Here is a 24,112-nt window from a genome sequence, read left to right as displayed (position 1 = left end):
CTGAGGCATAGTGGCTTGCTTATTTGCATAATTTACTTAGTTCTATACAATTTCTGAGTGCTGCGTTCATATTTAGTTTCATTTTCATGTCAGCGGTGATGCACACGTTCAACTGCTATGTTGCTCTTCAATAACATCTATGAATAAGCGGTAAGTTGCATTTGACATTTGTGATGCGGCTGTTGCATGCATGTCATCAGCATGACTATACGGGTATGGTGTAAGGAAAGTATTGGGTGTCTTCATTAATGTTCCTTCAGCTAACTTTCAGTTACTTAACAGGTACTGAAGCTAGGGAAGCATAAATTTGTGCTTTTTATTTTTAGATAACTATATTAATTCCGCTTTAAGTTTTCTATTCATTTGAAAATGTACGGTACAAATGCGTGTGTTGGAATTGAAATAGGCATCGCAAGTAGCACAAAGGTTGCTAAGAACTCATTGTTCATGATAGTTATGGATTACATTATGAATAACGTTGAAGTCCCTACCAATGCAGCGTCGTGGTAGTTCAAGTTGCCGTAAAGTTGTTACTCAGCTGTCGTTTTTTTCGTTTTTTTATTTCTACGTCTTTTAGGTAATGTTTCATTTCTGGATAATTTAATATGAATTAGTCTTGAAAATGATGATCATACGTTAATTGTTGATTACATTGCTATTATTGTGACAGCTGAAACTGGCATTAAAGCGTACCCAGCAGTTCCGGCGTGCTTTCACAAAGATTACCAAGTAAAGACCCCTGTACTAATTTTGTTCATGATGCATCGTTGCTTAACGATTGTTCAGCAACGATTCAGTGGAATCGCGTCCGGCGAGTTAAACACGGCGGTCATCAATTCCATCACGGCATAGAGCTCCATGCGCCCGTGGGCGTCCTCCAGTCTCATGGTCAGTCGCTCAGATTTTGCGCTCATCGCCTGGTAGCGGATAGGGAAGATGTAGCGGAAGGGAAAACGTTCAGGCCGACTACGTTGTTGGTGCACCCTAGCAGATCAGGAGACTACGACTGGAAAACGCTGGAGTCAACGGACGTTCAACCCACTCAACCGGCCATTTTCTATTTAAAGGTATTCCAGCTACACATTTTGGGTCGCTGCTATCTTCAATGGCTTTGGAATTGTAGCTGAGGGCTAAAGAGTCAAAAACCAACCGCTGTGCTGACTGGGAGCAGGCAGTGAATGCACCACGCTGGCTAATGCTCACGTTGGTCACGACCTGATGGTCACGTTTAACCAGGACGTACGAACATTGGTTAGTGTAGATGAAATGGGAACGCAGAGTAGACGACCAGCGGCAAGGATTCGACTTTTGTATGCCATTGCCGGCACCAGAAGATTCTGCCGTCTGAGTTCAGGCAGAAGAGCTACCGGAATTGCGGCTGCAACCTTGCCTCGATTAGCCAGCCACATCCACTCCCACAACGGGCAGCTGAGGTAAATGATCGCCATAGTTGTCAGGTATGTCTGACAGCTACAAACGATTCAGTCGAAACGGCTCATGGGAACGCCAGTGGTAAAGGTAAGTACTTTTACAAACTGTATTTAGTTTTAGGATGATGAACAGACGTCCCTGGATCGACAACCATCCCACAACGGTGAACCGTTTTGATAGCTGTGGCTGTAGTTGTCAGATGTCTGACTAAAAAGGTAAGTACATGTATGCGATGTAGATGTCTATCGTCGCAGGGATTTGCCGCAGCTGAGTAAAGGTAGGTAGATTTCTGGGATGCGTTTATCTAATGTAATAACTATGTAACTTCATGTTTAGGGAGATTACTTTGATCCGGAGTAAAGGAGTTGCATAATAGAAATGCTGCAGATGGCTGGTGCTTGTCCGTGGATTGCTGACGCAACGGTAAACCATTTTCAGGGACGAAGATCGAAGGGATTTCACGTCAGGGCGCAGAAATAGGCGGAGGGAAGGTAGATTTCTTGGATGCGTTTAACTTATTTCCATGCTGATTCTTTTGATCCTGAATAAAGTTATTGCATATTTGCCCTCAGGAAAGATTTATGCAAATTTTTAATCCCCTGAGGGTAATATGCAAATTTTTATATGCCCTAAGGCTACGCCTCTGGCTATGCCTCAGGCAATTTTTCAAAAATTTCGAAATTTTTAAAATATAGCCCCAGGCTTTGCCCTCAGGCTACGCCCCAGGGCAAATAAAAAATTTGCATATTCCCTCAGGCGATGCCTCAGGCGTTTTATTGCACCATATTTGCCCTCAGGAAAGATTTATGCAAATTTTTAATCCCCTGGGGGTAATATGCAAATTTTTTATGCCCTGAGGCTACGCCTCAGGCTATGCCTCAGGCATTTTTTCGAAAATTTCGAAAATTTTAAAATATAGCCCCAGGCTTTGCCCTCAGGCTACGCCCCAGGGCAAAAAAAAATTTGCATATTCCCTCAGGCTATGCCTCAGGCGTTTTATTGCACCATATTTGCCCTCAGGAAAGATTTATGCAAATTTTTAATCCCCTGGGGGTAATATGCAAATTTTTTATGCCCTGAGGCTACGCCTCAGGCTATGCCTCAGGCATTTTTTCGAAAATTTTGAAATTTTTAAAATATAGCCCGAGGCTTTGCCCTCAGGCTACGCCTCAGGGCAAATAAAAATTTGCATATTACCTTAGGGGTTAAAAAAATTTGCATATTCTCCCCAGGCTATGCCCATTGGTAAAAGCATTTAGACTCTGGCTATGCGTTGTCAAGCCTTAGGCAATTCGAAAATTTGAATATTACATTTTATTGTCGCCATTTTCATCCATATAATATAATAATCAGACCATTATTCATCCGTCTCGTTATTTTAGGCTGCCCATGAAGGATCAAAATTCAACTTGAAACTTACCTGATGCATTTCCAGTGCGGAAAGTTTAGATGAATGGACTTTATGCATTCTGAATGAATCTGCAACCAGAATGCATAAAGTCCATCCATCTATAGAACTTACCTGAACCAATAAAAGCAACCTGAACCAATGAAACCCTGGTGAACAGATGAGCCTGAAATGAAAACTGAAATATTTACGTATGAAAATCTGAAATGTAATAAAAAATTAAACTTCATAAACTGCAACAAATTGAACTGGTAAAATAAAATGATCCAAGCGAGCAGTCACGGTGGCAGTATGAAACTCCTTAGAAGCATGAACTGATTGTATCCATTGCTGTCTTGAAATTTGAATCAAACTATAAAATGCATAACTCTGAAAGGGCCTATGAACGGCTGACACTGCAGCTCACCACGCTGCGTGGGCGTCCTGACGGGTAACGTGTTCCGCCATTTGAAGCATTGCCCACCTTCTGACAGAGAAGACCAACGGGTGGGTGTCTCCGTCGTTCTAACCGGTCGCCGATTCGTGTCGAATTCCGGGAGTTATCACAGGCTGAGATGTTCCACGAGAACCCTTATTGGGAGCGGGATACCTTTGGGAGACGTCGCCAACCGTTTTTCAAGATGTCATCGTTCCAAGTCCCTAGATGCCAACCGACAATGGCATCGTACGTCACAGAGTATCCTTGCAGCCGGAACGCAGGGATCTCCTTTTCATTGTGCCCATAGATCCGGGCGTCAACGAAGGCGATAACAGTATTTTCAAACGCAACTGCAACAATTATGATATCCATATCTGAGACCTTACCTGAAAAGACTTGGCAATCGAATAAAACGTTTTCTTCAATGGAATAGGGAATTGCAATTGTTTCCCTTGCACGAAAAATTCCCAGTAAGCGTGAGTCATTAGCTCGCGTTGATTACGTCCCTGCCCTTTGTACACACCACAATCTGCGAAATAATTGCTAAGAAACAGCCATATTATAAAAAACAATTGAAGACGAATAACAGTGCATCTCTTGCTTTATATGCTTATAGTAATTTGTAACTTATTAGATGGTTGGCATTTGATGCTGTCTCAAAAAAGCTTTTCGTATTCAACGTACGTCAGCATATTGCTTCCTCATCTTAACAGTTACGTATTAACTCATTCAAGTCATTATTCTTACTTTTTGGTAAGCAAACCACATTCTGAGCTGTGTGGAACGTCTTCAGACCGAATTCAACCAACATGGGAGCCATCAGTACGGATGTCATACGTCTTCGATAGTGGTGACGTAATCGATTGCTATCAAGAACAAAATACGTACTGATTTTTTCCATATCACCTCTCGAACCCATTCACGACAACTCAATCTACTACGGTAGCAAGAAATACTCAGAAACCAAAACTGATTGTATTAGCATAATGAATGAACAATAATTTTAGCACATACCATGTGTGATACCACATTTAAAACGCACTGACGCTAATTCAAACTACAACAGTGGCATGATAACGAATCTAATTCATTGCTTTCAAAATCAATATGAGCTTCCATTATCACCGAGCAGCATCACCAAGAACTGAATATTTTGCAATTGCGTTGACATAATGTGCCTCAATTGCAACAAATATAAATCATTACTTACTATTCGTGATCAGTAAAACTACACCGAGAAGACGACGAACCCCAATATGCCAGCTTTAACTAACGCGGTTCATCAACGGGTGAGGCTTTGTATTTCTTTGATAGTAAGCATGTAATCCATTGCTATTATTATGTTTTATTATGAATAAAACATGCACTTACTGAACTCTGTGATGCAACATTTGGAATGTACTGATGACAACTCAACGTACCAGCGTGGCCAGAGACATAGTAACCACCAATAAAACTGATCAGTTGTTAACGTAATCCATTGCTATCAAGAAAATATTCATTAATTAATTATTAATTTTTGTCATATCCTGTTTTCAACACATTTATGCTAACTCGAACGAACATAGTAGCAGGAGGTATAGGGTAATCAAAACTGCTTGATTGCTCTGACGTATCTTAGGAAAAAACGAAAACCACAAAGGTACTTACTTCTGACACACTACACAGGTGAGGTAGACCGTATGGATTAGAACTCAACAAGGAGATAAACTAAAAATGCTAAATAAGCTAAACAAAACATTAAATTAGGAAATGAATAGAATATGAAAATTATTGATGCACTGTTATTCGTCTCCAATTACTTTTTATAATATGGCTGTTCCTCATAAGCTTCTATACAAATTGTATTGTATGAAAATTGCAATGGAGTCATAAACACAACAGTAACATTACTCCATTACTTACTTGTTGGACACATATGAAGAAACGTGACCAGTCAGATAATAAAATGTTCACATTCACAACCATTTCATGTTGCTGCTCCATATTGATTGATGCAAATAGGAAATGTTCTTAATACTAAAACTGAATCAAATTAATATCTGAATATAAAAAAGAACATCCTCAAATTCAGCATCTGGTTTGAGTATCTGAAAATTAGCAACAGAAATATAGATAGAGATATCCCCATTAGTTTGCGTTCACCTTATTTGTAAAGTCATGCAAATAACATGCGTAGAGTACCCGCATCACAATACTGAATGTAACTTACTTCTTATTTGTGGCGAACATAAAAGAGCGGAATTATAGTTGACCACGTAACGCCTGTTGACATTGCACTGAATGGAACAACTAAATACGAACGAAGTAATCTGCAATGGTTTTCAATAAGTAAATTATGCAAATAATATAGACTACTATGCCCCAGGAAAAACAACCTAATTCTCCTTCAGCTATAGCGCAGTTATATAATTATCAAGAACATGCTGAATACATAATGTTATAACGTTTTTATTTACACACCTTATATTATGTGGAATTTCATTACTATGCAAATTTATTTCACTAACATTGCATGAAAATCCGTTAACTTGTAGCAGTGAGAATTAACAAAACATCACGGAAAAGACTACTATTACTTTGAATTCATACAAGTAGTACGTAAACTTATCGAAATAATAGTGACATTATAGCGCTGCTTACTTTTTTCCATCAGTTTAGAAAAGGGAGCAGTCAGTCAGCAGTTAAGCAGCTTATATTAGCTCTAAAAAATTATATTTTAAAAATAATGTTCGAATATAAAACATTGAGATTAAGAGCAACCAATCTATGATAATACTTACATGACGAATTAATATCGACGCCACAGTTGAGATTAAAGTGATATGGTGCAGATGATGCCGCTAACTTACAATCCTATTATTATAGAATCTTATAAAAATTAATAAACTGAGCCTTCTGTGTATTTGAAATTGCTGTTCAATTTCATCTTTTCAGAACCAAAAAATAAGCATTACTTCATAAAAACGATACCAAAATCTTTATGCTGGATTGCTATCTTCTTGATTACTTTCTGCAATTCAACTGCTTTACATTGCTCGATATGAATATGGAAATCTGTATATTCTAGAACTCTGAGAATTACATTAATGCAAATATCTCAAAATAAATTGCACAAATACGTACTTGTCCACATGCAGCATTTAGTAAGAGCAACTGAAAGTTAGGAATAGTAATTTTAATGGATATGAACATTGTAACGTCATGCAAAGGGCAAGCATGCAATTCCCCCATCACAATATCGAATGTAACTAACTGCTCATTCAAAGATAACAGTGAAGAGCGGAATTATAGTTGACCACATGCATTCCGGATGCATGGCAATGAACTGAGTAACTAAATATGAAGGGAGTGCTCTGAAGCAGAGGGCAATAAGTAAATAATGCAAATGAACATACCACTGCCTCAGGTGAAACAACCTAATTTTTAGTCCGTAATAGCGTAGTGTTAAGTTCAGCAAACAACTATATTAAATGACGACTGTTATTACGTTTTTATTCACACATCTCATATTATATGAAATCTCATCATTATGCAAATTTATTTCACTAAAATTCGATGAAAATCCGTTAACAGAAGCATCGGAAATTACAAATAATAATTTCAAATAAAATTGCGTTAACCGAGCTTATCTACTTGAAAATATGATGACAGCTATCTATTACATAGCATAAAAAATATTTCTGTTATGAAAAAGAATCTAGATATAATAAATTGCTTTCACTAGAAGAGGAATGAAGTACATAGTAAATTTTCATTTATAATTAATTTAGGTAGAAGTGGAAAAGTTTTATGGTTTTATGGTTCCAAACGAGCAATCTATAGCTGCTGTTACAGTTGAAAACATTTATAATTGCAGCTGATAAAATTAAAAGTAATGCAGAACTGGAATAAAAAATGAATGATGTAGCTAGCAAACTACACAGTTTTGAAAACAATAAAGCTTTATCTTGATGTAAAATAAAAACATAATAAAGCAAAATGATTCCCTCAATTGAGTTAATTGCATAAGAATTTGCTAATTTAATCCAGTTAATGGATAAATCAGATAAATTATGATCAGAACGCAATTTGTTTCTAAAGATGGAAAGATACTTCCTACTAAAAAATTTTTCTAAAGTTCTGGTATTTGCTGCTGATATCTCTCTTTTCTATGTGAACAAATCACCGTCGATAATACTTCAGAAAAATGTTATGATTATCCCAAGCCACAATGGAAGACCGATCTCCATGAATCTAAAAAAATGGGAGGGAGTGATGGGGCGGGGGGGGGGTTAGGTGGGGAATTTTCTACAGATTACCACGATCCCTGTTCTTCCTGAAGCGGTCAATAGTTCAATGGGAGATGCCATCTGTCAAGAGGGACAGGTCAGGAATTAGTAGGGTATCTGTGAATTAGCAGGATTAGCAGGGTAGGAGGGAGAATTAGCAGGATGGAAAAAACAAATGTTGTTAGAAATTGCATCCACCGCACATGATAATCTGGCGTTGTCTGTGACTTATTAATGTTGGTACCTGTGGAGGTGAGGGTATTTTCTAAATGATGGGAAAGAATTTTCACGTGTCAGCGCTCTTCGCAACGTGATATCGTGGGAACTTTCAGGATTCATTTTCAAGAATAGAGGGAACGCCAGACAGTGCAATTCTGACAGTATCATGGATGTACGATGGAAATGCAATCAGAGATCTTAAATGTGGCTATGTTTAATGCCAGGGGTTTGCGAAGAAGTGTTTGAAAGAAAGAAAAATAAAGTAAAGATAAATCAGCAAATACGTAAAACTTCATACCTACCTGACTGATGGCATGTTGTGATGAGGAATGAAATAAATGCTGAGGTGTGAAATTGTCCAACTGATGTTCGTTGTTTGATCGTACGGTGTATTTGTTGAAGTGAAACATTAAAACTGGAGAAATTCTCCAGCGCAGCAGTTAGACGGTTATTCTTGAGCGAATAATTATATAATAATCGCCCAAGAATAAACAGAGCTTTATATAAGAAATCGCTTGCAGATTTGAAACGGCACAAAATGCTTTCAGTAGAATGCCGTTGGCAGGTTCATCATCAAATTAGCATAAAGTTACTTTGCTGACCTAGAAATGCACATCTGTTTGCCTGGCGTGATTTAGGGCACTGAGCTAGCATGGTGCTCGAAGTTTATCATGTATTATTAAACACTAATCAACCATCAGTGAAATATCATCATTACGACCAAATGAGCTTGTTTTCAAGTTTGATTTTTTCACTTTTATAGAAAATTTGGATTGGAATGAAAAACGAAACAGCAATAACGGACACCCAGGACATAGGCGCACAAAATAGAATTAAAATTAAAGTAACTGAAACTCTTTGAAAAAAACCTAATTAGTAAAGATTTATGATGAAATTTTTGAAAATTTCAAAGAATGATTTTCCTAGAAAGCACTGATTTTTAACTGATTAATCCAAATAAACACAACGGTTCAAATAATATCTAGATCAGGTGGTAGAAGAGAAAATATCTAAATAAAAAGCATCTTATCATTATTACCTGGACGAACAACGATTTCACAGCATCACCGGTTAAATGCATCAGAATTTCATTTTTCATCAACTCTGCTTCAAAGGTTTGAATATTCTGAAAGACAATTATCGTTAATATTTTGAAATCGCATTTGGATTTATATTACTGTTGATATAATAATTGCATTATATCGACGTCCGCAAAATGTTATGTTTGCTCTACGCAATGAAAAGCAGCGGTTGTACTTGTTTGTGATAAACTTTATGCAAAATTTTATGCGAGATGAAGACGTTTGTTTGCTTTGCAATTATAGCACACCACAAATCTGAACTTCTTCATGAATATATTATATTCAAATCTTTATTTAATTTCTTTTCATAGTATTCAAGAATTGCACAATCTTTATTACTGTAAAGTTGTATCCTACTACATTAATGTGCTTTTAAATTAACGAACACAAAAGTATTGTTTCCTCAATTGAATAAAAAGCAGGCACAGTAAGACGTGTTCATCATAAACTAACTGTATGCAAATTTTTTTTAATCGACTGCTATACGCTTACTTGCTTGGCTTTAATTGTGATCAAAGAATAACTAACATTAATTACGAATTTGCTTTTTGCTTATTATTTATTGTTCTATACTTTATTTATTTTTAAAGTAATTGATTTACATTGAATTGTAATTGAATTGAAAAATGAGGTTAGAAAAACTGATGAGAATCTGAACGAGCTGATTAATTTCAAATTCAAAAATAACCAAACAAATGAAAATTCACGAACAGCTTGCTGCTATTAAAGTGCGCATCAAAACACAGACGGGTGCTCAAGTTGTGCCCAGTAATGAATGAGAAAAACATGATGCCGGTTTGAGAATCTCAAAATGTGGAATTTTTTGAGTGTATAATTTATTTTATGGCATAAATTAAATTTCAAACTATCAATATGCTTTCAGAAAATTTACTTTGTTCAAATTTTTTCTCTGTTATCCGAAACAGAAAATGTGGCTTTTTTTCTGCCATTGGAAAAATTCATTCTGAAGGTTTTTCAAATGGCAGCTTTTTGTTTTTTCCATAAACAGGCTTCCATTTGAAATGAAAGTTTCCAAATTCCATGATCATTTCACAAATGAGCTAAAGCACGTAATCGTGCTTTCGATTGACTCTTGCCCATCGATTTCAACTGGTACATTGATTTAATTTAAAATCAAATTTAAAGAATTCAAAAAAAAAGTTATACATACATCAGAAACTACCGGTATTAAATGGCAAACAAAAATTTCCTTGTTGCACTGTACCGGGAACACAACGGCAACGGCCGCTGATACAAATCGCTTGCCTGCCACAGTTTTCATCTTTATTACAATCACTTCCTAAATATAATTCCTAATAATAATTAATACCAACTTGATTCTTTGCAACTAGAACAATCAAAAATCTTGGTGTTATACTTAATTGAATGCTAATACGAAAAATAAAATTATTTCAGCTTTACTAAAAACATAATTAAATTGAACAACGCGAATATGAAATAAAACTTTACATTTTAAATTTATAAATAACCCTTAAACATAAAAGTTCAAAACATCCTGATACATCAGTCCATCAGTAAAAACAGTAATTTAATTATTACATCTCATTCATTTCAAAATAATTTGAGCTTTTGTTCCTAAAAAAAATTCAAGCAAATAAATATTTTACCTAATTGATAACTTTCGCAATATCCATCTGTTGTCATTTGAGTGTCAGGTGGACAAACGCATCTACCTTGGACACATACAGAACCGCTTTTACAATCAGTATCATGATTGCACGACACAAAAGCAGGAAAAGTATTCTGCTGAGGAGAAAACACATAATTTCTTCCTGGAACGCATTGACCATTCACAAAACGCATTCCATTCGGACAGGCACATCTTGTATTTATGCAAATTGAATTGCCTTTGCACATATTGTCACTGATACAATACTTTAACAGCGTTGGCAACTGTATACCTGAAGCAAACCAACACATGCGGCATTTCACAAACAAAAATACACAAACAAATTTTATAATAACTTGAAATTTTAAGCGCAATGAACAACAGAACAAACACAACATAGCATAGCATAACATGACATAACATAACATAACATAATACGCGCTGCATATTGATATTTTTAATTTTTTTTTCAATCAAGCAAGTTAGTGTTGAAAAACCAAAAAAAATTCTTGTACTGTATAAATTGAACACATACCTGTCATAAAAGTTTTAATGCATTTGTTGCCTTGTTGAACTGTACCATGTCCACAAATGCAAATACCGTTCCTGCAAGTGGAACCACCAGCGCAAATCTGATTCCCACTGCATCGGCTTCCTGCTGTCACGAATGATTGCACAACAGGGGGTGTTTTGTAGATACAAATCCCGTTCACAGCGTGCATATTTTGCTCTGGACAGACGCATATATTCATGTAACATTTTGATCCGCCCAAACATTGGGCACTGTCTGTACAAGTGCCACCAGGAGAACTTGCGCTGTAAACAGGTGCTTCTGAAACGGATGGAAGTTCTGTAGTTGTGGCTTCAGGTAACGTATGCTCTGGAACACTGTGCACATCTTTTGAACAAGTTTGTGATACGGCGCCTGTTCCTTCAGGACATACGCAACGTCCTCGTTTACAAGAAGCACCGTTGTACACTGCTGAGCATTGTTTATCCGATGAACAACCGTGTTGGCCAGGATAAATTACTGAAAGTAAGTCTTTGAGTAGATTTCAATTTTACAATTGACACTTTTCTCACCTCGCAGACAGGAACGATCTAATTCTACATGAGTAGACAAGCATTCACAGTGCGGCTTTCCTGACCCAGTATGACAATACGCACCATGTATACAATCAGTATTTGCTTCACAGTGCTCACCCACTGATGCCAAAATATCTGAAATGCAAAACAAATAAATAAATAAATAAAATTCATATTATTCACATTGTTTTTCTTCAATAATTTAAACTGGTACTTTTGTGCGAAGAAATATCTACACAGTGATCATCAGCTTCCTTGGTACCCAGAGGACAAGCGCATCGAAGCGTCACACTACTGCAAACGGAGCCACCTTGACACAGCTGGCCTTGGTCACACAATTGTCCAGGTCATAAAACATGGAAAAGTAAACATGGATATTCACAACAGTCCATCCATTATGTTTAATAAATATAAAATCAAAAATTCATAAAAATGAGCAATAACACTCCATATTCCATTCCATTTGACAAAACAACTCAAAATTATTATTTCAATATATTGTGCAATAAATACGTCGTTTAAGTAAATGAACTTTATACTTGGCATAATGTAATTTAGGGGTTTTTTTTAATGCAATGAAACAATTATGCTTATAATAAATAGCTCTTGCTACTTACTCGCTTTTTGATGAACAGATGCGCGCAATGGTCTGCAGTGATCACCATCTTGAATCATAGGTGAAATGCAAGCGCATATACCGGAAACGCAAGAGGCACCTGGTGGACAAGAGTGCAATGGGTTTGTCGCTTCACATCGATCACCAAGCGATTTTTTTAATAATTTAGGTGACGCGGGCGGATCATCCGAGATAATATTTACACATCGGCCATCGTGATCCACAGTTCCATCATCGCATGTGCATACGAAACGTGCAGGATCACATTTTGAACCACCGGAACAAATTTCTCCGTGCTCGCAGCTACTACCCGGTGATGCTAAAAAATAATTTTTTTGCAGTAAAAAATATTTATTTTTTTAAAGTATAAAATGCGAAACCTTGCAGTGTAAAATTTTTGGTTCCAGTGAATATTTCTTCATTTTCCAGATGAACTGCAGCAGTTTCGCTGTGACAAAATTGAGAATTTGCAGACAGTACGGTCCCTTTGGGACATGTGCAAATGCCTTTTTCAGAATGGCATTCAGACCCGCCGAAGCAGTATTTACCATCGCACGGTTGACCAACAAAAGCTGCAAAAAAAACGACAACTTATTCACTTGCCAAGGTACCAAAAATTCTGAAAAATAATTTTAAAAAGAAAAAAACTAAGAAAACATGCCCACTGCTGAACTGAGCACGCTTGGCAATGCTGGAACACCGCCATCATCCGCTCTTACGGCAACTTGTGCAAAGTCGAAATCACAACGTTGCTTTCCAAACTGAAACGTTTGACCAGGCGGGCAAGGCATTGCTTGCCAGCGTCCATTCAACCTATAAAATACACGGTGCTTCGAAATAAATAAAGCAAGCATGTGGAAAATGTAAAAAAATAAATCAAAAATTACCCGTGGCTTGATGGCACGCATTGCATATATGCGGTCTGAATGTTTGGATTGACCATCAAATGTCTATCTGTAATAATGTTGCAAGGATCCCCTGATTGATAATAGCGAACGTTGAGCTGTGGTACGTTCGAAGCTATTTCATCGTTGTAAAAATTATTCACACCAGAAACAAATTCAATATCTACCCATAATCGCAAAAATAAGCAAATTAATATTTTCATATTGGTTAGAGCAATTTTCACTTCCGATTTCTTACGTTCAACCTGTCAGAGGAAGTGGAATTTTCATCATCTGCAAAGATTTTTATAGTCGCGGTTCCTGTTTCAAAGTTTGCTCAAACGGTGAATTTGGAATAAATATTTACCCACCAGGACCACAGCTTTGGGTCAAAGAAAGTCGAACGCGAATTCCATTCATCGCAACAGCATATGTAAATTTGTTTATCCGACGAAACAAATCTTACGAGTTCATAAAGCCAGTTTCATTTTCCACTCTGGGATCTGTAATTCAAATTAGAAAATTTTTCATTCATCCGATAAGATAAATATTCGCTTTCGAAAATGTGCTAAATTTTGTTCTTTTTTTTCGTCCGTTTTCACGTAATCTGCGGCCGCAAAATCGTTTTATAAAAGAAACGTGATTTTTGCAATATTTACGCTATAAATAAAAGAAAACAATTTCAAATTAACTAACAATCGACAAAAATTGAATTTGAGCACATCATCACATGATGTTTCTTTAATAGAATTTTAGGACACCATTCAAATAAATCATAATTACAATAAAGCGATGAAATTTATAAGACAAATTCTAACAAAAGCGAATCGTCTGTTTGGAAATTTTTCCTAAGACAAAATGAAATGCCGCATTTGTTCTAAATGACCATTGAAACTGCGTGAGAGTAAAACAACTGTTGCAAAAGTGCAAGAATAAGAAAGAAATTATTCGTAGATTATTCGACAATTTTTCTAAATGACAATGAAATATACCGACAGACAGAAATGTAATTGAAATAAATTCTAACAGCCGACGCTTTGGAATAGCTTCAAGTAATGAATTCTGCACAACAATACAGCATGCATTATTTATGACCGATGATCACCTCTTTTTGCCCAAGGATATTCCAAAGGACAAGCGGCGCACGTGCTAATCCATCGATTGCCTATATCCGGTTCAGCGGTTTCGAATGAACATACGCGAGGTACCTGAAAAAATGGATAATCAGAAACAATTGTTACAAAAACAATACAACTTTATAACAATGTTTTGTAAAATTATAATTCACCTGACACGGTCGTGCTTGTTCTCGTGTAGAATCATCACATTGCCACGGTGCAAATTGTTTTATTTTCGACAACGGTGTTGGCATCCTCATCCAAGATATCAGTTTGTCCATCGTTATTACCCAAACGTCAGGTCGTGTACTCAACTTCAAGTATTCTGTTTTTTATAAAAAAACGAATGACTGATCAACTGGCAATTTTTTTACCTTGGCCAAAAATCTTTCCAAAGCTTTGTAGCCGCCATCACCGGGCAGTACGCGCAAAAAATCTGCATTAAGTGTAAGAACAAACGGCGCTCTATTTGTACGATAATGTCGATTGAAATTATCCAACAACAATCGCAAAACCGTTTCAGGAGTACTGGTGCGTGTCATGACCGCGCGTACCATCGCCCCCCGCATGTACTGATTGATATCGTTGATGTAATTTCCATAAAATTGATTTATTGGCACAGCCCAAATTCCTGGAAATGATTCATCTGGACATACTGCCGCTTCACAATGCCACGACAATCTGTAGTCCAGTGTCTGCGGCCAGTATGCCGGGCCGTCTTTGCCAGGATTGACTGACATTGAATTGTCGTACAGAAAACCTTGCGATTGCATCATAGTAAATTGGGCATTGCCCCCGACGGACAGCTGTGGTGCACGAATGCCTTGAACAGTGCTCACATTGACTGCAGCTAATTGTTGAAGCAATTTTCTCAAACCGGCCATCTCTGCAATCCAATCTTCAACTGAACTATCGCTCAAAGTTTCATGCCTTAACAACATATACTACTACTATACTTGGAATAAATATTATTAAATTAATACAACAACATTCATAAACACAAGATTTACTCACGTTATAGAATTGACGGCTATTTCATGACCTTTCCAATACATCCACTGAGTTTGGTGATAATTATTATATTCATGTGAGACAAAAAAGGTCGCTTTGATTGGACAACCGTTGGGATTTCTGAATCGACCGTCAAATAATTGTCTGTACAAGTCGAACGTAACTTCATTAATTGGATCATCGAATGTCAAAATAACCATCTGTGGTGTGTCAAAAGCGGGAATCCGATTCGGTATTGCAAAGCCACTACGACTGCAAAAACAATTTGGCAGCTGACATTTCGACGTCATTCGATTTTCAGCTGGACATGGACCAGCAAAACGATCCGCCAATTCTGAAATATTTAATAAAAATTATTACACATTGCAAAACGAACCTTACTTGGACAAAAATTTACTTGAGCAAACGTAATTTTTCAATTCCGATCCTTCAGGGCAAACACATCTATCATCACTGCATGCAGAACCACCGCTGCAAATTTCACCATTTTTGCAGCTTTCACCAGGCATAACTGCAAGTACAACATTTAATCCGTTCGCTGCAGTCAATTGAACAAACATTTCAACATGCTGTTTCTGAGTGAGAGGTGAGCATTTCACGCAAGACGTGCAATTTAGTGACGGTGCAAATGTAGTGGTAGTATAGATGCAAATCACAAAAATAATACTGATCACTCTCTTCTATGCTGATGTTGCAAAACTATTTTTTGTAAACATTTTTTAAAAAATCCTTCTTTGAATAAAATAAGCCTGAAAACAAGAAAACTGCTTCAACAGATGCGTTCTTCTTGCTTCCCTGAAACTTACAATTCGTATAAATTATAAAAAAAATACATATTGGAAAAAAGATGAATCGTCTTCTTACACAGTTCATTCGGTACAGGTGATTTTTACATCATGGACTGTGCTGATGTATAAATAAGTGGAACACAATAATTGTCAACGAATTTCCAATGCTGTGGACACGTGCATATGCCACGTACGCAGATTGCCCCTCTGTTGCAATGGATAGTTGCGGCACATTGAGCACCAAGTTTCACTTCACGTTTCTCACGCTGAGCATTATTATTACTGAATAAGCTTCGAAGTGACTGGCATTGGTCAGATACATGCACTGTTCCCTGTGGACAAAGGCAATAACCATTTTCACAAATAGCACCACCCACGCAATATTGGAACTTGCTGCTAATGCAAGATTTCCCTGGTGTCACTGGAGAGCAAAAAAGAAGATAATTTGTTACAATAGAAATCAAAAGTTCAGGGACAGAATTATAAAACTTGTTAAACTGATATATTCACCTGGTTGAGATGATCTTGGGTAATCATTATTCTGAGTTGAAGAATATATACATATTGCAGTTGCAGGGTCGAAAGTTGAACCAGGTTTGCAACGACACATGCCATCCACACAAATCATGCCTGTTCGACATGGTAATTCTTTTCCACATTGCTCAGTTTTCATGCCTAACACTGGCAATGCTACTACAGCAAATATTTTTATTTTTATGATGATAAACCAGAAACCCGAAAAACCAACAAAAGAAAACTTCTCTTCATTTTGAAAAGATGCAATGAAACAAACAAGCGAACATATCTCTAGCAATTGAAACCTTACAAATGTTGAGTTACTTTTAGAAATTTAAACTGAACTTATATAGATACTTTTAGAAATAATGCTTGCTAGATTTATGTTGCTAGATGTTGCTGAATTTATAACTTGTGTATGCTAATTTAATAAATTCCTCCTCTATGATAGCAAAATTTCGATTACTTTGTTCCTTTGATGAAACACACTGATTTGCAATTGCTATTTTTTCTTGCGGACATACACAGACATTATTACGACAATAACTTCCGCCGGTACAAACGCCAATGTCAGGACGACAATAGGAACCAGGAGGTGAACTAATTGCTGAAAGTGTTTTATTAAAATTGTTTTCAAATTTCCCCGAATTTTCACAGAAATCCCACCTTAAATAATAAGAACAATTTTACATACTTATTTGAAAATATTTTTAAAAAATATAAAGTGTGCTCACACGCAAAAATCATAATACACATTTTACACTAAAGAGCATGCACACAGTTGTAACAACAATACGCAGACAAACAACAAAAAACTAACCAAATCTTACCAACAGATATTCGCGTAACACACCTATAACCTTCAATGCTTTCTCCTGTTGGACACTGACAAATTCCTCCAATGCAAGTTGAACCACCTGTGCATATGCTGTTTGCATCACAGGAAAAGCCGGGAGAAACTGCAAATTTCACTACATTATTTGTAAAAAATATACAAGCATAAATTGTCAAGGAATAATAAATTTTCCGACGTCACTGCTACTACTTGTGCCTAATTAACATGAATAAAAAATATCACAAACAACACCAAGCAGATGATCAGTTGTTAAAATGCATTCAAAAGATAAGACCGCTCAGAGAGAAACTTATTTTAAAAAAGCATACAAACAATTAGGATCTAAAATTTTTAGCAAACAAAAACTTTATGAAACTTTAAAAAACGATTATTATTACCGGTAACTTTTGCAAACGTGCATTCATTGTTAATGATAACTTGATTTACAGGGCACGTACAAAGACCGCCAATGCAAGTGGAATCACCACGGCATTGTGTCTGACTGTTGCAAGGCTGTCCAGGCATTGCTAGTCGTTGAAAAAAAATTAAAATATTCACTGAATTTTGATTATTAGACAATCATTCAAAAAAGGCAGCGTTACCCCAATCGAGCAAAGGTGCTGCTGTTAATTTGCAATACTTGTCGTGTAATACAAATCCCGGTGGACAAGTGCATGTGCCGAGCAAGCAAGTCGAGTCATTCAAACACTTAGTCACCCCTTCAACGCATCTCTGGCCCGGATAGGCCACTAATGATGATAACAAGGTATGCTTTCGTTGAACTGTTTTAAATGTTGTGCAATTTACCTGTAGCTGGTTGAATAGGTTTCCACTTGCATATCCCTTCATGAACTTCGAAGCCTGGGCTACAAGTACACTTGCCTTGTTCACAAAATGCGCCACCTGTGCAAACTGTATTTCTGTCGCAGCGTTCGCCAGGCAATGCTGTAATGTACAAATTTGGAGATATTTTCACACCAGTGAATGAATTCTGAATGAACGTACCGGACTTCTTTTTCTCTGTCTTTCGACATCGACGATTCACTATTTCGAAACCATCATGACAAACACAACGACCATCGACACATTTGGAATCGTGTCCACAGAGAGTTGCTCCATCACAAGGATCACCTGGTAGAACTGAAACAATATTTATCAACATATTACTCAATATGATAATTATAAATAACATGTATATAATTAATATGGAATAAAAATCAATATAAAGATAATATTATTGCAAGTGCTGATTTTGATCGCGTGAAAAAAAGCTGAATCGTTGCATGCAAAAATAGTGCTCCAGTGCATACATATTTCCTGTTTGTCAGTGATGTCCGCATTGGATGCAAATGTGCTTCAGGCACAAAGTGCTTCAGTAAAACATGCTCAAGTAGATACCCAAAATTTTCCGTCTGCAGACTGAATGAGCTGCGTAATAGCCAACTGGACACTGACATGTACCATTCAAACACGTTGAATTGTTTATGCACAGTTGACCTGACGTACAGGATTCCAAAAGTCTAGCTGTCGGCTGAACAGCTGAAGCTGAAAAGTGATGAGAGCTGCATTTCGTGTTTAATTATCAATAACATATCCTTGCATACTGTCAACATCTACCGATGATGTTAAAATTATTGATCGTTTGGGGTCTGGTACCACTGCGGAAGGTGGAAAAAGCATAACAGACTGGCAAATTTCATCAATCAGCAGAGTTTGCCCTGGGCAAACGCAGACACCATTTTGACAAAACGCTCCACCAGTACAATCAATGTTTTGAAAGCAGGTAAAATTTTGCGGTACTGCGTAAAGAGAAATATGAAATTGACAAACATTTTTAACTTTCCACAAGGAAAATACACTTTCACTGTAACAAGCATCGACGACGAGATGTTCAGTTAGCATTTCTGTTTATATATATTAAATTTCCAAATAAAAGCAAAAATAATTAGACAATGGTCGCTCCTCGGTTGAAAATTGCTATCGTGTGTGTATTGAATAAAATGCCCCATGGAAGAATTAAATAGCAGAAAAATTGAAAACAACAAATATATGATAACTTCTTAGGTAAAATTTGAAACCGATTTAAAAAAAATAGGATCAATAAAAGTAAAAATACCTCTTTTACGGATGCGACAACGTCCATCAATCGCAATTGTGCCAGAAGGGCAAGTGCAAGTTCCTCCAATACAACTGGAACCACCAGTGCAAACGTCAAGACCAGCAACACACTTGGAACCCAAAGAAGCTAAATACAATACAATACAAAAAACTGTTTGTTGCCAATAAATAATGCATACCTAATCGACTTGTTTTGCAAACACCATTTGGAAGAAGCATTCCAGCGCATACGCAACGTGAAGATACACAACTGAAGCCTTTTACACACTGATCGTCTGTGACACATCGCTGCTTAGATTGTTGATCTGACAAAAATTGTACCTTTTGAAACAATTTCAGCAATTTTTGAAAAAAGTTTCCACCAACCTGGACTTCCTTTGCAGATATCACCAACTGGAATTTGACCCTTCGGACAAATGCAGACGCCACGAACGCATGATGATCCTCCGGTGCAGATTTCTTGATTTCGACATGAATAATTAGGCGGAGCTAAAAAAAATTTTTTTTTAAATCAAATAATTATGAGTAAATAAGTAAACTAAATACCCGTTTTAGCCATTTCACATCGTTGATTAATAATAGTCATTCCTTTCGGGCATGTGCATACACCGTCCACGCACACAGAACCACCACCGCAGTGTGTCATTGAATCGCACTTGAAGCCTGGTAACACTTAAATGGAATATCAAAAGTATGAGCAATTCGATAGTACAATAGTATAATTTATAATGAAGATGGAACCTATTGACGGGGATCGACAGACGCCACGTTCTATTACCATTCCTTCTGGACAACGACATGTCCCTTCGATACAGTAGGATCTTCCAATGCAAATATCAATGCCTACGCGGCAGGTGTGGCCAGGCATGACTAGAATAGAATTAAAATGAAATTATTTATCAACAGTATCAGTTTACTTGGAAAATGCAAATAGAACAACATATACAATAGAATACCTTCAATTGGTATTTGGCATCTTTGATTGACAATCACCATACCAGTTGGACAACGGCAAATTCCATACAAACAAAATGAACCACCTGAACAGTGATCAGTTTCCGTGCATTTCGACCCAGGTGGCACTGAAATTAACAAATATAGTAGTCGTATGAAAAAATTCACAAGTTGGATGCAAAAGATGGACAATACAAACCTGCATCAGGCAACTGACACTGCTGATTGATAACAATATAACCATTCGGACAGGTACAAATATTGTTCACACAAAAACTGCCTCCTCCACAAGCCACATCAGGTCCACACGCTGATTCAGGAGGAACTGTACATAAAAATAATACCGTAAAAGATCGACAATTGCAATTGAACACTTGATTTTAATAATAACCTAATAAAGGAGTTGTACAGCGCTGATTATGCAACACAAAACCTTTTGGGCAAACGCAACGATTTTTTAAACAATAAGATCCATCAGTACATTCTTCGCCGTGTTCACAAGAACCACCAGGTCGTGATTTTGCTGAAATAAAATATCATTCCAAATGTACAATTTTATAATTCTTTATTATTCTGATACACTGCTTCAAAATATATTTCCTGCAATCGAATAGTGCTTTTCAAAAATCTTCTTGAACCTCGTACTTATTGAAATTATTATCGTATCATATAAAACCAATTCAAATAATACAGAAATATTAGATGAAAAAATTCACTCGGGCAGTTTTAAAATCAAGTTCAATCAAATTAAGTCAAGTGAGAAAAAAGTAAAGTAAAAGTACAGTATCTAAACCAGTGGTTCCAAAAGTTGGGTCCATGGAAATATTGCTGGAGATCCACGAAGACATTTTCAGATGTCCACTCTTTGAAGTTTATTTAATTTCAATTGAAATTGCTAAGAACCGTCTGAAATGCCAAGTCCCCTTACCGTATTCCCTCCTTTTCCCTGCACATCAATTAACTGTAAGGAGTTCATTGAGTTCAACTTTTGGAACCACTGATCATCTAACTTTGGACAACTTACCGCGTGTGCAAACACCCTGGATGCTGGATTTCCCAGGTGGACATTGGCAACGACCATCTGTGCAGCTAGAACCACCAGTACATTGCGCACTTATGATGCACGGATGATCTGGACTCACTTGGTTCAAGCATTCACCTTCATAATCAATCTGTCCTTCTCTACATCCTGCAATGGAAAAAATAAATAAATAAAACGAAAGATTTAAAAGATGCTTATAGAACGAACCTGGTTTGCAAACTCCAGTTTTAGGATTCGGCTGATAGCCGTCAGGACAGCTATCAGTGCAATGAGTACCAGTCCAATAAAAGTCATTTGGGCAGCGACATATGCTGCGGTCGCAAATAGTTCCTGGGAATAGAGCGTGACATTGACTGGAATATTGACAACGATCACCCGGCTGTGCGGCTAAAAATTAACATTGTTGTTCATCTACAATTTCACAACTCACAATTGTCGAATTTACTTGGTACACATCGATTCAACACACCCGAATACGTCTGGCCCAATGAGCAGGATATTCCTTCAGGAAACGATTGACAAAACAAAATTAATTTTATTTTCAAATAAATAAATAATAAATTCTCATTCAAGCCAAGAAAAATATCGCTCACCGCATGTGCCATCAACAGCGATCGGTCTTTCTGGTGGACAACTGCACTGCGTCATGAAACAATGGGAATCTCGATACGATGCAGTACACTGCTGCCGATGGGTGCAGGATCGAGCACCGGGTGCAATTACAGGCTTGCATTCACCCAACTCTGCTATCCAAATCATTCCTCGATGGGTACAATTACTATTTATAAATGCTGAAATGATAATATTCATAATTTTGAAAATAATATTATATTTGTTTTTGAAATTGCAAATCCAACAACAAACTCACTGCATTTTCCATCACTGGTTTCCGTCATACCGTAAACACAACGGCAGCGCATACTAATGCAAAACGCACCAACTTCTGCACCGCTACACTGCTGCGAATATTGGCATGGGGATCCTGGACTGGCAACTAAAATGCAAATAAATTTAAACAAAATAATAAGCTAGCTACCGTCGAGAACATCCTGGCACTGTACCGTTCATGCAAATTCCCGCCTCTGATACATAGACTTGACCAATACCACAATTTCCTTTATTCATTGAACCTGAAAAAGTGAATAAATTATAGCAAAAAGTAACACCGGCAAAAAGTTTGATTGACACTGCCGTATTGCCTGGTTCTAAACAAGTGGATCCCGCATTGATGGCAAAATCTTTGCACATGCAATTCCCCATACAGAAAGCAAACGGATATCCAGAACAGTCTTCATCGTCAGAACAAATTCCACCAGGAGGAACTACACCAGCGGTAGAACCAACGAAAAGCTTTGGCACAACTGCCGAATTGGTGTTGTCGTCAGTTTGACGGTGTTGCTTATCGCTCGTTAATTTTGCCGAGACTGAAGTAATTTTAAAAAGAGACCGTGATGGCTGATCTAGAAGCGAAATAGCCCAAATCAGAAAGAAATCTAATGGACGTTATCATTGTGCAAAATTATTTTTGTTTTTTTTAAAGTGAGCATTAAAATAAAACAAGTCAAACTGTACATTTGCATAAATAATATGAACTGTGAAATTACGACTGACAATAATCTATAATAAGTTTCGATACGTGAAATAAATATGCAAGTAGAGACAGTTTAAGAAGAAAAAAAATTCCCTAACGATCACTGATCGGTTAAAATGAAATGAAAATTCATTTTTAAGCAAAAGTCAAACAAAGTCAATAATATATGTATATATGTGCTTGTACATTGTTGATAAGCAACAGAATGAAGACAGTGATGAATACAATGAAGGTACACTGGAGAAGGTTAAAGACAGAGAGAGAGAGAGAGAGAGAGATGGAAATGTTCAAAAAGGTCATTATAACACGTTTTTTTGACATCAGTTAAACTTTAAAATTTTCAAATATCAGTAATATAAATATTTTCAACAGTAAAACAGTGTCCAACAAAAAGTGAAAAAATCTGACAAGTGACAAAAAAAATAAATTTGATTAAATATAGTCAGAAAATTATTATTATCTTGAAACAAAATATGCTAATTATATTGAAAACATATACATGTATATGTATGTAAATTGCTCACTGTTTCGAATTGTCCGAAGAGATGAATCATCGCCAAGAATTGACACAGCCAAGTAAATCAATGATATGGAGAAAATGAATTTGCTGAACAACATGGCCACCAATAAGTAATATAGTATTGACGTACAGATATTAAAATTGAAATTTGTGTATATTTCCAATAATTTGAAATGGTGAAAAGAATTTGAAGAGAAAAAGTAAGATGTACAGTAAGCAGTTCGCTTTTATTTCCGCAGCAACGTCTTTGGGGATTGAAGTGACGAACAAACGAAAGATGTAAATAGGTGTGTCGACAACAATCAACGGTCAGTCCGGCAAATCGGACAACACACAAAAGCCATTATTTGTATGGTTCAAGTTTGGGCAAGGACAAAAAACAGGCCTTGGTGTAAGGAAAAGCGGATGCTAAGTGGAGTTCAAGCAACGATGATGAATAATAAGAATAATAATACAGTCACAGGTCGCCTAGCTGTTGTTTAGCTGAAAGCGACTGATAAAGCTGCTTACGCAGAAAACACCACCTTAAGCTGAAGTTGAAACATCTGCCACCTTGGTAAACTGAACACGATAC

The 24,112-nt window shown here is 36.8% G+C and overlaps 5 protein-coding genes across 5 annotated transcripts; 1 reads left to right on the top strand and 4 right to left on the bottom strand.

Moving 5' to 3' along the window:
• Positions 1–173: 173 nt before the first annotated feature.
• Positions 174–1,219, top strand: Tsp_03984 (hypothetical protein). Its single transcript, XM_003374748.1, has 5 exons — positions 174–218; positions 352–426; positions 485–543; positions 689–1,067; positions 1,124–1,219. Exons 1-5 carry the CDS (start codon positions 174–176, stop codon positions 1,217–1,219), a joined length of 654 nt encoding a protein of 217 aa, XP_003374796.1.
• Positions 1,220–2,809: 1,590 nt separating this feature from the next.
• On the bottom strand, positions 2,810–4,176 carry Tsp_03983 (conserved hypothetical protein). Its single transcript, XM_003374747.1, has 4 exons — positions 4,005–4,176; positions 3,449–3,676; positions 3,246–3,388; positions 2,810–3,040 (listed from the first exon to the last, which is right to left on the bottom strand). Exons 1-4 carry the CDS (start codon positions 4,174–4,176, stop codon positions 2,810–2,812), a joined length of 774 nt encoding a protein of 257 aa, XP_003374795.1.
• Positions 4,177–4,526: 350 nt separating this feature from the next.
• Positions 4,527–6,491, bottom strand: Tsp_03982 (hypothetical protein). The gene is given in 9 exon segments (XM_003374746.1): positions 4,527–4,589; positions 4,660–4,740; positions 4,908–4,967; positions 5,163–5,269; positions 5,470–5,569; positions 6,003–6,113; positions 6,226–6,331; positions 6,343–6,413; positions 6,459–6,491. The coding sequence occupies 9 exon segments, from the start codon at positions 6,489–6,491 to the stop codon at positions 4,527–4,529; spliced, it is 732 nt and encodes a 243-aa protein (XP_003374794.1).
• A 930-nt stretch (positions 6,492–7,421) lies between these two features.
• Tsp_03981 (conserved hypothetical protein) lies at positions 7,422–13,269 on the bottom strand. Its single transcript, XM_003374745.1, has 10 exons — positions 13,049–13,269; positions 12,862–12,974; positions 12,691–12,780; positions 12,163–12,480; positions 11,543–11,680; positions 10,995–11,489; positions 10,458–10,751; positions 10,001–10,095; positions 8,787–8,873; positions 7,422–7,493 (listed from the first exon to the last, which is right to left on the bottom strand). Exons 1-10 carry the CDS (start codon positions 13,267–13,269, stop codon positions 7,422–7,424), a joined length of 1,923 nt encoding a protein of 640 aa, XP_003374793.1.
• An 864-nt stretch (positions 13,270–14,133) lies between these two features.
• Tsp_03980 (conserved hypothetical protein) lies at positions 14,134–23,636 on the bottom strand. The gene is made up of 27 exons (XM_003374744.1): positions 23,543–23,636; positions 22,594–22,851; positions 22,489–22,557; positions 22,296–22,421; positions 22,021–22,218; positions 21,635–21,814; positions 21,410–21,574; positions 20,777–20,908; positions 20,585–20,710; positions 20,388–20,513; positions 19,978–20,094; positions 19,611–19,736; positions 19,430–19,558; positions 18,918–19,217; positions 18,775–18,858; positions 18,319–18,453; positions 18,121–18,258; positions 17,712–17,870; positions 17,309–17,437; positions 16,945–17,085; positions 16,473–16,655; positions 16,068–16,383; positions 15,556–15,645; positions 15,178–15,426; positions 14,538–15,078; positions 14,334–14,477; positions 14,134–14,253 (listed from the first exon to the last, which is right to left on the bottom strand). Exons 1-27 carry the CDS (start codon positions 23,634–23,636, stop codon positions 14,134–14,136), a joined length of 4,575 nt encoding a protein of 1,524 aa, XP_003374792.1.
• Positions 23,637–24,112: the final 476 nt, after the last annotated feature.

The sequence above is a fragment of the Trichinella spiralis genome, assembly GCF_000181795.1.
Source record: "Trichinella spiralis strain ISS 195 chromosome Unknown Scfld5, whole genome shotgun sequence".
In the NCBI taxonomy this organism is placed as follows: domain Eukaryota; kingdom Metazoa; phylum Nematoda; class Enoplea; order Trichinellida; family Trichinellidae; genus Trichinella; species Trichinella spiralis.
Note: the sequence above shows the minus strand (reverse complement) of the source record. Positions and strands in the feature narration are given on the sequence as shown.